This window comes from Vespula pensylvanica, chromosome 17 (genome assembly GCF_014466175.1).
Source record: "Vespula pensylvanica isolate Volc-1 chromosome 17, ASM1446617v1, whole genome shotgun sequence".
Classification (NCBI taxonomy): Eukaryota; Metazoa; Arthropoda; class Insecta; order Hymenoptera; family Vespidae; genus Vespula; species Vespula pensylvanica.
The window spans coordinates 1,631,865-1,646,453 of record NC_057701.1 but is presented as its reverse complement, the minus strand read 5'-3'; the positions used below and the strand labels follow the sequence as shown (position 1 = coordinate 1,646,453).

Sequence of the window (14,589 nt, the reverse complement as noted above, 5' to 3'; positions counted from 1 at the left end):
TTATGTTCACCATGACGTGGATTGACTTAAGAAAAAAGAAAGAAGAGAAGAGAAGAAAAAAGAAAAGAAAAGAAAGAAAAAAAACTATATCAAACGATGAAGAGAGAGAGAGTGAGAGAGAGAGAGAGAGAGAGAGAGAGAGAGAGAGAGAGAGAGAGAGAGAGGCCAGGGTACAGAGTGATCTAAAAGTTTCTAAGTGATTATAAAAAAATCAATTACTACTCTTTTTTCTTTTAAACTTTTTAGACTAGTAATCAGCTTTACGATCTGAAAAGAAAAAAAAAAAAAATTAACTGAACTAAATTTAACTAAAGTTAATTAACAGTGATATTAGCTACTAGATTTTTATTACGATTAAATATTTTAAATAATTCTTGAAAAGATCATATATATATATATATATATATATATATATATATATAATCGTTCAAATAAATTTCAAGAAAATATCTTCATTTATTAATAAAAGAAGAAACAAAAAATAATAATTGTATAATAATCGTAATTTATTATTCGAAGAAGAAACGTAAAAAAAGAAAAAAAAAAAAAAAGAAAATGTCGAATCTTATCATTATAAATTCGTATCGTTTTATAATTTGAGCCTCTCTCTTCTTCTCTCTTTTTCTCTCTATTTCTCTCTGTATGAATTTTGCTTGAACACAGAAAACTCGACGTGCTTTAAACACCGACCTACTGGATTTATATTCACCGATTAATCTTTCCTCCTTGCCGAGGTAATACGCCGGATGACTTCTTGCAAGAAGAAATGGAGGAGGAAGAAGTGAAAGAAAAAGCAAAGAAAAAAAAAAGGAAAGAAAAAAGGACGAGGAGGAAGAGAGAGTGTATATGTGTGTGTATGTGTGTGTTTGTATGTGAATGAGAGACAGAGAAGGAGAGAAAGAGAGAGAGAGAGAGAGATGAAACGAGAAAATAGTAACGCTTTCACGCGATATGGTTCCCCATAAGTTTCTCTGATCCTTGTATCCTTTCGAACGATTTACGTTCTTGATTCCTTACCACATATCTTTTACTTCTTTTTTTTTTTTTTCTTTTGTAATCTTTCCGTTTTTTTCTTTTTACTTCTTTTTTTTTCTGTCTTATCACATTTACACTGGATGAATCAATTAATCATTATCGATCGTTAGAAAAATATAGAAAATTTTCTTTTCTTTTCTTTTCTTTTCTTTTCTTTTCTTTATGTGATATTTATTTTTCATAAGACCATATACCCATAAAACGTGATCCGATAAAAAATTTCTGTAGTATCTGTTTCTGTTTATTTCTTTTATCTCTCTTATTATTTTATTTTATTTTATTTTTGGTTTCTTGCGATTAATTTACAATGCAAAAGGTTAAATCTTCTTTGCCTTCTTATAAAATTGAATTTTTGAAAATAATTGAAATAATTGAAATGATTCTTAAGATTCTTTAAGTATAGTACAAGTTTATATACTACGTATACTGTTTTATGTGTGCTGCCTGTGTACGTACGTATATGTGTGTCGCGTGAGTCATGCCGCGCGAATTACGCTTATGTTCTTCTGCGTGTACTTCTAAGGCGAGACAAAAGGGTAGAAAAGGAAGAGTAAAATCCTGCCAGACAGAGAGAAAGAGAAAGAGAGAAACGAACAAACAAACAAACAAATAAATAAATACAAATAATCACGAACAAAGATACACGTTCGTAGATTTTTAAAAAATTCTAATTTGTTAATACGAGTTAATGATATTACAATACATTAAACAATGATCATCAGACAAATCTAAATTAAAAAAAAAAAAAAAAAAAAAAATGGTAATATCTGAGGCCATTTGCATTTACGCAACCTGACAATAAACAGCTATAAGAATTATTTATTAATTTTTCTAATTTGTCAATAAATAATACGTGACAACAAAGTAATAAAATATTACTATCACGTATATTCACATCATTACACATAACCTACTACATATACTCCTAGAACACGTATAACTATTACATCTAACGATACAAACTTGCTACGTAAAACCGTACTACACATAAATTATTACATATACTCGACATATTACACATCTATATTACATATACCGATACAGTACACATACATACACGGAAAAGAAATAAGAATTGCTACATAAACCCATACTACTGAGATAAATTCTAACATATAACCTACTCCCATATTACACATCTATATATTATTATATCTATTCGATTCTATACATAAACTATTACATATCTATATTCTTAACACATATATAAATTACTACTACTACTACTACTACTACACACACATACACGTACACATACAACAAATAAACTATTATACATATCCGATATCTTTTATAAATTACTACGTACATATCTACTTACACTACTTATACGAATAGATTCAAATATATATATATATATATATATACACACACGTATATACATACACACACATATATATATGTGTATCATAGTGTTCGTATTTTCAAGCGACGGAACGGAATGCATAGTAACCAGTTTGGAAAGTATCTTAAGGTACGACGTTTTATGCATATGCGTACAACGTTACCGTGCTGGACATGTCCAAGAAGCAATCTTCCACGAGATGTAACGTAGGGGGGAACTATGTTGTAACGGTAAAGACGAGTAGCCACGGCTTATACGCTGTCCTTCGATAGGCAGCTTCTATTTATAAGTTTTCGAATGGCAATGTAGTAAAGGTTGAATCGATAGGGAATCCTATTAAATAAATTTGTTATTCCATCGATCGGTTCGATCATCACGAGTCAAAGGGTAAAAGAATAAAAGAAGAAGAAGTAGAAGTAGATCTGGTTTTGAAGTAGTCGATAATGACGACGTTATTAATTGCGACAATTTTTATTTTTTTTTTTATTTTTTTAATTTTTTTTTTAATTTTTTTTTATTTTTTCTTCATTGCGATCAAGATTTTTTTGGTCGTGAGATCGAGATCATTTTTATTGGTATTCTAATTATTAAACATCGATTGATGTTTTAGAACTTTTCATTGATTTATTTTTTAAGGGTTAAGAATTACGACTTCCGGTTTATTTATTCATGATACCGATTGTAAGTTTGAATACGTCAGAATTACGTGTTCATCGGGTTCGTACCTTTTCATGAATTATTCATAGGGCTCGTATATTATTTTTTTTATGAATGAATTTGCTCGACATTTTTATGAGGTATTATAAAAACAAAAAATGTTCGATTCTTGTTTATGATTGTCTTGTAAATAATATTAGAAAAGTTATTTATTACTTACTGGATTGAAGTATGTGTATAATATAATCGAAAACTGCGAATGTAAAAAAAAGAAAAAGAAAAGAAAGATGAGTACGAATAGATTAGAATTGTTTGTTTAATCATCGATACATTCTTACGGGATATTTTGTTTCTTTTTACCAAACGAATTTGCTCGAAATTTTTTATGGGGAAAAGAAAAAAGCTGTACTTGTATATTTCTCATATTCTAATATTCTAAATTTAATATAATTCTCTTCTCATATTCTCATATTCTAATATTTAATATCTTACGTCATAAATTGTATCAAGTTTTAAATAATCTAAAAAAAAAAAAAAAAAAAAGTAAAAAGAAAAACTGAAGAAAAGTTGAAAAAAAAAAAAAAATTGTAAAATCTTAATTTTAATTCGATGAAAATGGCGGAACTTTAGCAGCCACAGTTGTCAAATGATACTGAATATCATTTTTCAGGATGCGTGAAGCCGGCAAGCGGATGAAGGAGTAAGTTGAGAGGAGGAGGAAGGATTCGTTAGGGAAGTATAGTGAGGAAGAAGCTATAGACGCTATGGTGGTGGAGTGGTTGTGTCCTGGACTTAGGCCCACCGGAAGCCGTAGGCCCCGGCTCCTCCACTGCAAAGTGATTCTTCTCGACGAGCATGAATTATTGCAGGACGTATTGGTGAGTATACAAAACAATTTTTTATCTCATTAATCGAATTAATATATTTACGATCAGTGCATCCTATAATAAAAAAAAAAAAAAAAAAAAAAATCTAATCGAGCATATCAATTTTTTTGTACACTGTATTATAGCGTTAATAGAATTTTATGTTTAAACGAAATTGATCGGTTTTATCTTGCATTGATAAGATTTTTTTTTTTTTTTTTTTTTTTTCCTAAGAATTTATAATAAGTGTTATTAATATAAAGGGGATTATATAATCTATGATCCATAGTTCCATGAATCGACAGGTTATATGAATAATTGATTAATTTATTATCGCGCGAATTTATAATTCTTCAAAATTAAATTATTACCTTCTTCTTCTTTTTTTTTTTTTTTTTTAAACGACTGAACTGTAACGAGAAAATTAGGTGGGCCGGAATTTCTTAGATGATTCGAAAAAAAGAACAACGAAGGAAAACAAATCAATTATACTTTTTTTCAAGAAAGAAAAAAGAAAGTCTTTCAAGCTCAGCGTTTCTTTCTCAGATCGTTAAACGTAACAGGTACGAAAGCTGTGAAACGACTTAAAAATGATAGTCTCGCGAAAAAGTCTAAATTGATTTTTAAATATCACCTTGAAACTTTTGGCCCATCTAAGATCATTTTCGAACTCGTCCAGTATATTACGATAATACGTATATACATACATACACACACACACATATATATATATTTATATATATATAGAGAAGCGAAATACGGATTATAGTTTCGAGAAGACAAATCGAGTTATCGACAAATCGATCGAACGATTTATACGAAATTGATCGTTAACTCAGTATCGCTTTACGATCAATTTACGAGAACTCTCGACTGCGATCATCGACGACGATCATATACTATCGTATAATACCTCTCTCTTTATCTTTCTCTCTGTATCTATCTATCTATCTATCTATCTATCTATCTTTCTCTTTCTATCTCTCTTCGAACGAGCTTATATACGAGATATCGTCGCGGAAAACGTACGTTTTAATCGTTCGATATGCGCCCGTGTAAAGTAAAGCGATATCATGGAATGCAATGAAGTGTTGATTATGTACGTTCTATATAATACGTGTATCTATTACATATATATATATATAGTGTATGGTGTAGGTGTAAACGATGAGTATCGAGTTTCCATATTTTCCAACGTTTATAACATCAAACCTTCCATAGAAACTCTTCTATGGAATACATTACATACAACATTTATTCGATAATTTCGATCACGCGATCGTTATTTATTAAATTATTTAAACGATAACGTTCAACAATTTAGATCTATAAAAAAAATATATATATATATATATATTGATTTATCAATTTCGTGATATGTTTTGTAGAAACTATTATTATTAAAGCTCGACAAAAATGAATATTTTCGAGGATTCGACGTATACTCCGATGATCGTCTCTTTTGATACGAATTTTGCTAGGATTAAAAATTAATAATATAATTCAGTATATATAGGGTGATTCATTGAATTAAATGAAATTAGTAATGAAAGAATTAATCGATATATATATATATATATTTTTACTTTTCTGTATTTTCTTTTCCTCTTTAATTTTTTCCCCCCATAAACTCGAAAGCCAGACAATAAATATTTCAAAGTTAACGTATGTATGGGTGGGTGTCTATGAACTACTACTGTGTGCTCTTAGAAAACGTTTGTTGGTCTATTCGATATATAATAACTGTCGGAGCTCGACGCAATTTCGCGCAAAAGGCCGTCAGGTTATGGGCACCCTGTTAATTGCCATTGGGCCCTAAGGGCCCCGACGTATACGATAATGTACTCGTCGTCCCATAGTTCATTCTCTATCTCTTTTACTCTGTTCGGATGTTCTTTCGTTCCTTGTTGTTGTTTTCTTCTTCTTTCTTCTTCCATTCTATCGTTCTTCCTTTAGGTGAAATTTCTTCATGTAAAATACATTACGTACAAGAAAATATCTATATATCTTTTTATGCTAATATACGTTGTTTCGTAATAATAATAATAATAATAATAATAATAATTATTATTATTATTATTATTATTAATTTTAATTTGTTTTTAATAATCTTACAAATTCAACATATACTTAATATATATATATATATATTTCATATATTATATATATAATATAAAGAATACTTGAATTATATATCATTGATAAATTACAATAAAAAGAAGAATGACACTCTGTAGAAAAACAATCCGATATCATTTACATAATAATAAATGTCAAAATTCTTCTCAAAATTCAAAACACTATTACATACCTATACATATAAATATTATACAATAAATAAAGACTACCAGTGTATATCGGTAAAAAGTAATTTACGATAGTAGTAGTAGTAGTAGTAGTAGTAGTACGATCTTCGTTTGAATTAACAAAAATTGATATTTTTTAATGTTGAATAATTTCGAAAGGAGGATGGTGGTGGTCGGCTTTAAAATCTTGCCGACCACCACGAACCTAAGGAAAATCGTAAATTACCGATCATGATTGCCCCCCCATACCCTAATGGATGCCCTACTGCCGGTTAAAATCGCTTTTGCTTCGTAATGGAGAAGGCACGAGAGAATCTTGAGATTCTTTGCTATCTCTCTCTCTCTCTCTCTCTCTCTTTCTCTCTCGTTTTTCTCTCGTTTCTCACTCTCGAAGGATTCGAAAAGATCTCAAGTATCGATCGAGACCCGTTCTTTCGGTGGCAAATTAACAGGCATTTGACGCGTGGGAGAAGGAGATCCTTTGCTCGATTAGTTCTCCGCGTATGGTTTATGACTTAACGACGTAATGAGAGGTGGGCTTTAATTGCCGCAAAGTACACGCTTATAACCGAGCCTTGGACGAAGTCCTGCATGAGGGATAGGGCGTCTCTCAGCTGAGGGCTGAGAAGGTTGGAGGGAGGGTTCGACGGAGGGATACGCGCGTTGAGACTCTCTCTTTCTTTCTTTTTTTTTCTTTCTTTTTCTTTCTCTTTCGAGTTTTGTAACATTAAACCTCTCATATCGTGTCTCGTGACACCCTGTGCTTTTACGCTCTTACGCTTTCTTTTCCAAAGTAAAGAAACGAAAAAAAGGAAATAAAGGGAAGAAAAGGAAGGGAACAAAACAGGGAACTAAGAAATAGATATTTCAAGATGAGAGAGAGAGAGAGAGAACAAAATGCAAGGGAAAATTGTTCATGCAAAATTTGAGAATCCGATTTAAAGAGTTATACGATCGAACAAGTAATAATAAATGAATATTGACAATCTTTTCTTATATTCATAGACTGAATACATACGCAAAAACAAAATATAAAAACACCAATATATCATACATTATTATTTACCATTCATTCATTCATTCATTCATTCATTCATTCATTCATTCTTCTTTTTCTTTCTCTTCCTTTAAATAATTATTTATCAATGTCTGTCGTACAACTTTTTTTTTCTTGTGAATCGTTTTTTCCTTTTTCTATTAATAGATAATGAAAATAGACGTAGATCGATTCGCATAGATCGCTATCGTTAATCTAAAACGTCGACCAATCACATGATCGTTCACTTCGTTTCACTCTTAACGATCTCAACTATCTCACTGTCTCTCTCTATCTATCTCTATCTCTATCTCTCTCTCTCTCTCTCTCTCTCTGTCCACTCGTCCGTCATTAGAAGCACGCGACATTTCTCCCCACCTTTCCACCTCCCCCCCACTCTCTTTCCCCTCCTTCTTTTCGTTCTTAACATTCTTACGGTTCAACACAACAGAGTCGAAGAGAACTTTTTCTATCTCTATCTTTCTCTTTCTCTTTCTCTTTCTCTCTGTCCTCTTCTTTCTCTCTTTCTCTGTCCCTATGGGATCGGACCCATTTCCGTTAATGCACCATTGACCAACGAGAACAGTTCTTCTCTCCGATTGGACGCAAAAAATCTACTCTCGAAAAAAGCTGCTCTCTTTCACGACGTTCTCTTTTACATCCAATTATCGCATTATCTCGTCACTCCTTCGACAATGGGAATGAAAATAATAAAATCGAGACGTCCGAAATATCTGCCTTTTTTCTTTTTCTTCTTTGTCTTCTTTGTCTTCTTCTTCTTCATCCTTTTTCTTCTACTACTATTTCTTCTATTGTTTTCTTTGTTTTTCTCCTTGACTTTTTCTTTCTCTTTCTCTCTCTCTCTCTCTCTCTCTCTCTCTCTCTCTCTCTCTTTTTTTTACTTTTCTTCATCTCTTCGTTTCATTAGAGCAATCTTTTTCTCCATCGCAACCGATGAAAATTTTTAATCAGAAAGAAGATGTTAAAGAAATTATAATTTAAATATCGATTATGGATAAATAATGATGAAAGGAAGAAAAATGGCGGTTCGAAAGTAGCTAGGAGGATTCTTGAAAAGAATTATCTCAAATAAAAATACATACATATATTTTTTATATGTATATATATATATTTTTTTTTTTTGAAAGAATTTTTGAAAAGTGTATAAAAACTCATGAATATCGTCGTGGTCCATAGGACCACGATCTTTTAGAAAAGAATCCTTTCTCGTTACTAAACAAAAATATAATACTTTTCTTCGTCCCATTTCTTTCTCTCTCTCTCTTTTTTTTTTTCTTTTTCTCAACAAGAATTTTCGAGAGACTTTTTTTTAATAAAAAAAAAAAAAAAAAAAAAAAGAGAAGAAAGATCGTGTTGTTGTTGTTGGTTGTTGTTCGTGGTACTACTATATAATAGGGTTACTACTGGCATTAAATCTCTTAATGCCCGACGAAAGATCGTAGTATTCGTCTTCCTTAAAGGGCAAAAGGAAAAGGGATAACCGATCGTCCCGCAATACTCCTCACCCCTTTTCTCCAGAAGAAGCACACGAACCCATTGGAGGATTCCGTAGGCAGAGACGGCTCGCAAAACGCCTTTAATTAATTCCAATTACGGGCGCTCCCAGGGACCGAAGTCCGTGCTTACTATCTATTATGTTCCGTCTCTTACTTTCCCTCCCCCTTTATATTCGCGGTAGCTACGAATGGAAACGATCAGAGAGAGAGAGAGAGAGAGAGAGAGAGAGAGAGAGAGAGAGAGAGAGAGAGGAGAGAGAGAGAGAGAGGAGAGAGAGGAGAAGGAAAAAGAATTTTACTCGCGAGTTTTAAACTTCTACGCACGCGATATCTCTCACGCCTTTATTCCATTCTTAGATGGCACTATCGCTATAATTCTTTGTATTTTTTTCTTCCTTTTAATTGGTACCGCATTTAGGAAATTAATTTTCTAAAAAACATATCCGACGCACGTTTTTATTATGTTATTTTATAAAGAAACGTTTGTCACGTGTCGATCTACCTTTCCTATCTTTTTCTTCAAAATTACACATTAGACGACGACGAGAATAATAATGAATTGTAATCAAATATAATAGTATAATAATAATAATAATAATGATAATAATAATGATAATAATAATAATAATAATAATAATAATCAAATGAAAAGAATGAGAATCTTGTTTTAGACAATTTACAAATAGATCATCGTATCTATCGTATAAAAAGAAAAATGAAACTACGGATCATTCTTAATAACGTTTCTATCAAAATTACACGAGATAATAACGATGACGATAATAGCAATAATTTAATAATAAATTAATCAAACGAAGAACGAGAATTATTTTCCCCTCTCTCTTCTTTTTCTTTCTCTCTCTCTCTCTCTTTTTTTTTTTTTTAAATCGTTGAAATAATTTGGATACTTTTTTCTTTTTTTTTTTTTTTTTAAATATATAATGAAGATTGAAGTCAAAGATGATGTTGGTGGGTGGTGACGGTGAGAGTACATAGTGTAGTATTTGATTGAGGAAATACAAGGATAAAGAGGAGAATTTAAACCGTGAAGGACGATCGTGTGCCTTTCTATGGGGTGGAGGAGGGGGGTTGAGTGCAGGGATGCTGCTTGAGAGGGGGAGAGGGACGTAATTGCAACGAAACGTTTCCATTTATCATCGTAGGAATTCGTTTGATTAACCCTCGACTCGTAAGACGATGATTTATCTTGACTCCTCGACTACTACTTCGCGTTGGTAATAGTAGTAGTACTAGTAGGTAGTAGTAAGTAAGTAATAGTAATGATAGTAGTAGTAGTAGTAGTAGTGTAGTAGTAGAGGTATACGCCTTCGGAACGACCCATTATCGGCTTTCTTCAGGGCCGCCTTTACACATTTCTAGACCCTAGTTACACAACGTCCATCTTGAAAATCTATTTCAATGAAGTCAATTTATTTCTTATTTCCTTTAATATCAAATTCATATGCTTTCTTTTTTTTTTTAGTTTCTCTTTTGATTTTTTTTTTTTTTCTTACGACTGATTTTGTCGAACATAGCGGATTATTATTTTTTTTCTTTCTTTTTAATCGTGTCGTGAGAAGAGTAAGGTTTTATTTATTTATTTTTTTTTCTGTGTCAACCGTGATAGAGAGCGAGTATTATCAGCTTGTGAATGTGTAATGCGCTTTACGATAAATGCGGCACTGGTTTTCTTATTTATGGTGTTCTATGAAAAAGGGATATATATATATAGAACGTGTTTCTTCTTATTAAAATTATTATTATTATTATTATTATTGTTATTGTTATTATTATTACTACTACTACTACTACTACTACTACTTCTACTACTACTACTATTATTATTATTATTATTATTATTATTATTATTATTATTATTATTATTATTATTATTATTCCCTTAGATCTTTTTCTCGGTTTAGACCTACCACAGCTACATACATGCCGGTTAACATGGATAATCGAATAATGATGCATATCGCGTTAATACACCTTAACAATTTTCAATCTTTAAACATGGATTATACGGCCGCCTTGCGAACGATTCGTCTTAAACGTCAAACTGGTAGCTTCTCGTAGATTTCATTTTATTTTTTGTTCGTTTGTTCATTCGATTTTCTTCTTTTATATTCGACTCGCTCGAGTAGTAACAATTTTTTGATTGTACAAAAAAAAAAAAAACGAAAGAAGATACGAAGTAACAAATAGTCGGCGAAGTTTAAAAAAATTAATGTTTGTAAAATCAGTCCTTTCCCGTGCGTTTTCCTTTTGTTAGCTAATCGATTTATCGATTTATTTATTTATTTTTTTTCTTTCTTTCCTTTTCTTTTTTTAAGTAAATTTTTTCTCTCAGCATACGCACAGTATAAGTTTCTTTTTTTTACGTTCTTAATTAATATATGTTTCCATTCTTTTCTTTCTCTACTTACATATATAAAATTAATTCACGTTTTTATTTATTTTGAAAAAAAAAAGAAAAGAAAATGACAGAGAAAGAAAGAGAGGGATGATCGTAGAAAGAAAAGAGAAGATATTACCGTAGTCTATCGGCTTACAAAGTCGATTATTTATATCTATGTTGTATATAGATTGCTCGTTTGTATGTTTAACAAGTAAAAGAAAAAGAAAAAGAAGGAAAACAAGAAAGAAAGGAAAAGATGACACTTAACACTAAGACGTCTTTAATACGTGCGACGTCGGAGTTATAATTTTACGGATTAATATTTCCTATCCCAGCGGGTTCTATCCTTATGCTGGGATATGTTCCAACTATAGTAGTATAGTTTGGTATAGTCTGACAACGTTCGTGCCAGACCACTGCTGTTTCTTACGAGCCGATTATGCGACAAGGACGAAGTACTTAAGCCTCTATCTTCCTATATCTCTCTCTCTTTCTCTATTTTTTATTCTCCAACTAGCTCTTATTTATCTATCGCGTTTAATAATTTTAATTATTGAATATATTCAATACTTCATGCTTCAATCCAATAAAATATTTATTAGAAAAACAAAGAGAGAAAAAAAAGAAGAATAGAAATAAACTAACAAAGGTAGAAAAGTAAAAATAGAAAAATAGAAAAATAATTTCTTTTTCGTATAACATGATATTTGTATAGTATAATACTAATCGGTATATTATTATCATTATTATCGATTTTAAAAGAAAAATATTGTTAAGAAGAAACATAAAGAAAAGAAGAGAAAAGAAAAGAAAAATTATCTTACTCGTTAATGTTCGCGTTCTCTTGGAATTGTTATGGAATAAAAATTACAGAAGAAGAACAAGAAGAAGAAAAAGAAGAAAAAGAAAAAGAAAAAAGAAGTAGTACGAGAGTTAAGGCCTCGTTGATATATTATTCTCCGAACTATACTGTTCTTACATAATTCAACGTCCAATTTGAGATAAAGAACGTCTCGATATCCGTGAAGCGATATTCGTCTTCGGAGCTTGTAATTACCGATCCATCGAATTTAAGAGGGTGGGGGTGGGGAGTGGAGGGTGGAAGGGACCTACCCAAGAAGTTTGTAGCAAGAGAGAGAGAGAGAGAGAGAGAGAAAGAGATAGATAGATATAGAAAAAGTAGTCAGTATTATATATACAAACAACAACCCTTTACATGCATACATATATATATATATATATATTCTATCTAGTTGTATTTTCTAGTACAGAAAAATTTCAATTGAATTTAATACGTTTTCTTCTTATATAAGACAAAAATATATACCCCAATCATATTCACACCCTTCAAACATTCGTTGATCTCATTGGTTGCCACGAACAAGAAAAAAAAAGAAAAAGAAAAAGAAAGGGAGGAAAGGAAAAAAGAAAAAAAAAGAAATGTGAAGAAGAAAAGAAGAAGGAGAAAAAGTATACGTAGTAGTATCCTCGAGGTATTCGTACTGCCCTGTTATTAGGCTATATACCAAAATTGCTGGGACCATCCTCCTCCCTTTTGAGGATAACCTCGTTCGACCCAAACCGTGCACACTAATTCACGCTACTTTCAACCATCTTCTTTCTTTCTCTATCCCCTACGAGTTTCTCTCGTGACTACTCAAAAAAAAAAGAATGAAGAGAAATACTAAAAAAAAAAAAAAAAAAGGAATACCATTGAATATAGATCGAGAGAAAGATCCTAACTCTTTCTCGTATTACTTTATTAGTAGATATGTTAAGTACGACAAAAATCGATTTTACTACTTATTGGATAATTACTTCAATCACGTATAAATAATTCAACTTCGAGTTTGCGTATGAGTTAATCAAATCATTAATAGCGATACGCTTATATTATCTATCGATATTTTATTATAAATATTGATGATTCTTTATAGAATATTGATTAAACAATTTTCTTCTTCTTTTTTTTTTTTTTTTTTTTTTTTTAATACCGACCCAACAAATAAATGGGAGTATTATTGTCGATCTATAATATTCAGAAAAAAAGTACTTCTTTTTAAAGATAGATTTGATACAATGAGAAAGTGTACTACATATTTGGGACTATATATATATATATATATATATTCACACACATACATACAAACACTATTTCGTTTTTAACTTGTACCATACCTCAGGCTAAAAGGAAAAAGGCTAAAGTAAAAGAAAAATAAAGGAAGACAGTTCAGACTTCGGATAGACAATGGACATCGTCGTTTTCTTTCTTTTTTCTTTTTCTTTTCTTTATCCTTTTTTTTTTTTTTTTTTTTTTATTATTATCATCGTAGTCGAAGCACCAGAGAGAGCACACCAGAATACGCGGAATCGCAGACACGGAAGTTTCCGTAGCGATTTTCTTTCGAGCGTCTCTCTTCCGTTTCCGGAATGGGATGCGGGATTGGGAGTGACGGTGGTCGATGGCGATAGAAAGGATAGTAGTAGGAGAGACTGGCGACGGATGTAGGAGTAGGGATGAGGGTGGAGATGATGGGGGTGGAGATGGAAGATGTCGGATATGGGGATGGGTTGGACATCAAGGCTCTCTCTCGTGAAAAACAGACCTCGTAGTTGGTGAAAAGTTCGAACCCGGTGAAATCAAGAATGGTCTCTAATTATACTGCAAATCACTTTGCCGTGCTCGTCGACCTTCGATTCACCTTCAACTTCATTGTCAAAGTCTTCCTGGATCAGTTTATAGCGACGAAGATAACGAGAGACAGAGACAGAGATAAAAAAGGGAGAGAGAGACTCTATCTATATTTTTTGTTGCCTTTTTATTTTATTCTTCTATTTTTTTTTTTTTTTTTTTGGGGGGGGAGGATTTTTCCATTTGTCACGATATGAGGTATTGTAGTTCGGTTTCTATCGTCTCTAAAAACTCGAGCCGATCGAAGCTCCGAAACAATGGCGCGGTAGAGTTAAAAGAGAGGTGGAGAAGGAAGGGGATGAAATAATTTTTTACTGGATAATTTCAAAATGGCCGCTCACATGAAATTTATTGCGATCAGAAAAAGACGAACGACGAGTCGTAGTAATTATACGATTGATGTATTTATAATTAAGAAAATAATATAAAAAGTTAAATTATCTGTTACATCATAATCGAGGTGAACGGCGACAAGAATAATAATAATAATAATAATAATAGTAATAATGATAATAAGTGTAAACGGAAGTGGGAGAGGCATCACGATCATCGAGATTATTAGGGATTACGTCGTAGTATAATGTAATATAGTATAGTATAGTATAGTATAGTATAAATAATATAGTATAGTATAGTATAGTATCGTAAGGAAGAAAGGTGATAGAAGACTGTTAGGGCTCTCGTGGTAAACGTTATACTTAAACCTACTATTTCTCGCCTATCGATATATATTT

The 14,589-nt window shown here is 31.6% G+C and overlaps 1 protein-coding gene across 10 annotated transcripts in view; it reads left to right on the top strand.

The window, feature by feature from the left end:
• LOC122635193 (band 4.1-like protein 4) overlaps window positions 1–14,589 on the top strand; it is a 74,235-nt gene that overhangs the window by 31,292 nt on the left and 28,354 nt on the right. For all 10 annotated transcript variants that reach the window (XR_006328585.1, XM_043825126.1, XM_043825127.1 and 7 more), the window contains one exon: window positions 3,708–3,915. Coding sequence is in view for 9 of the 10 variants with exons in the window: in XM_043825126.1 (XP_043681061.1) it covers window positions 3,802–3,915 (114 nt within the window). In the remaining variant the exon portion in view is untranslated. The remainder of the gene's footprint in view (window positions 1–3,707; window positions 3,916–14,589) is intronic.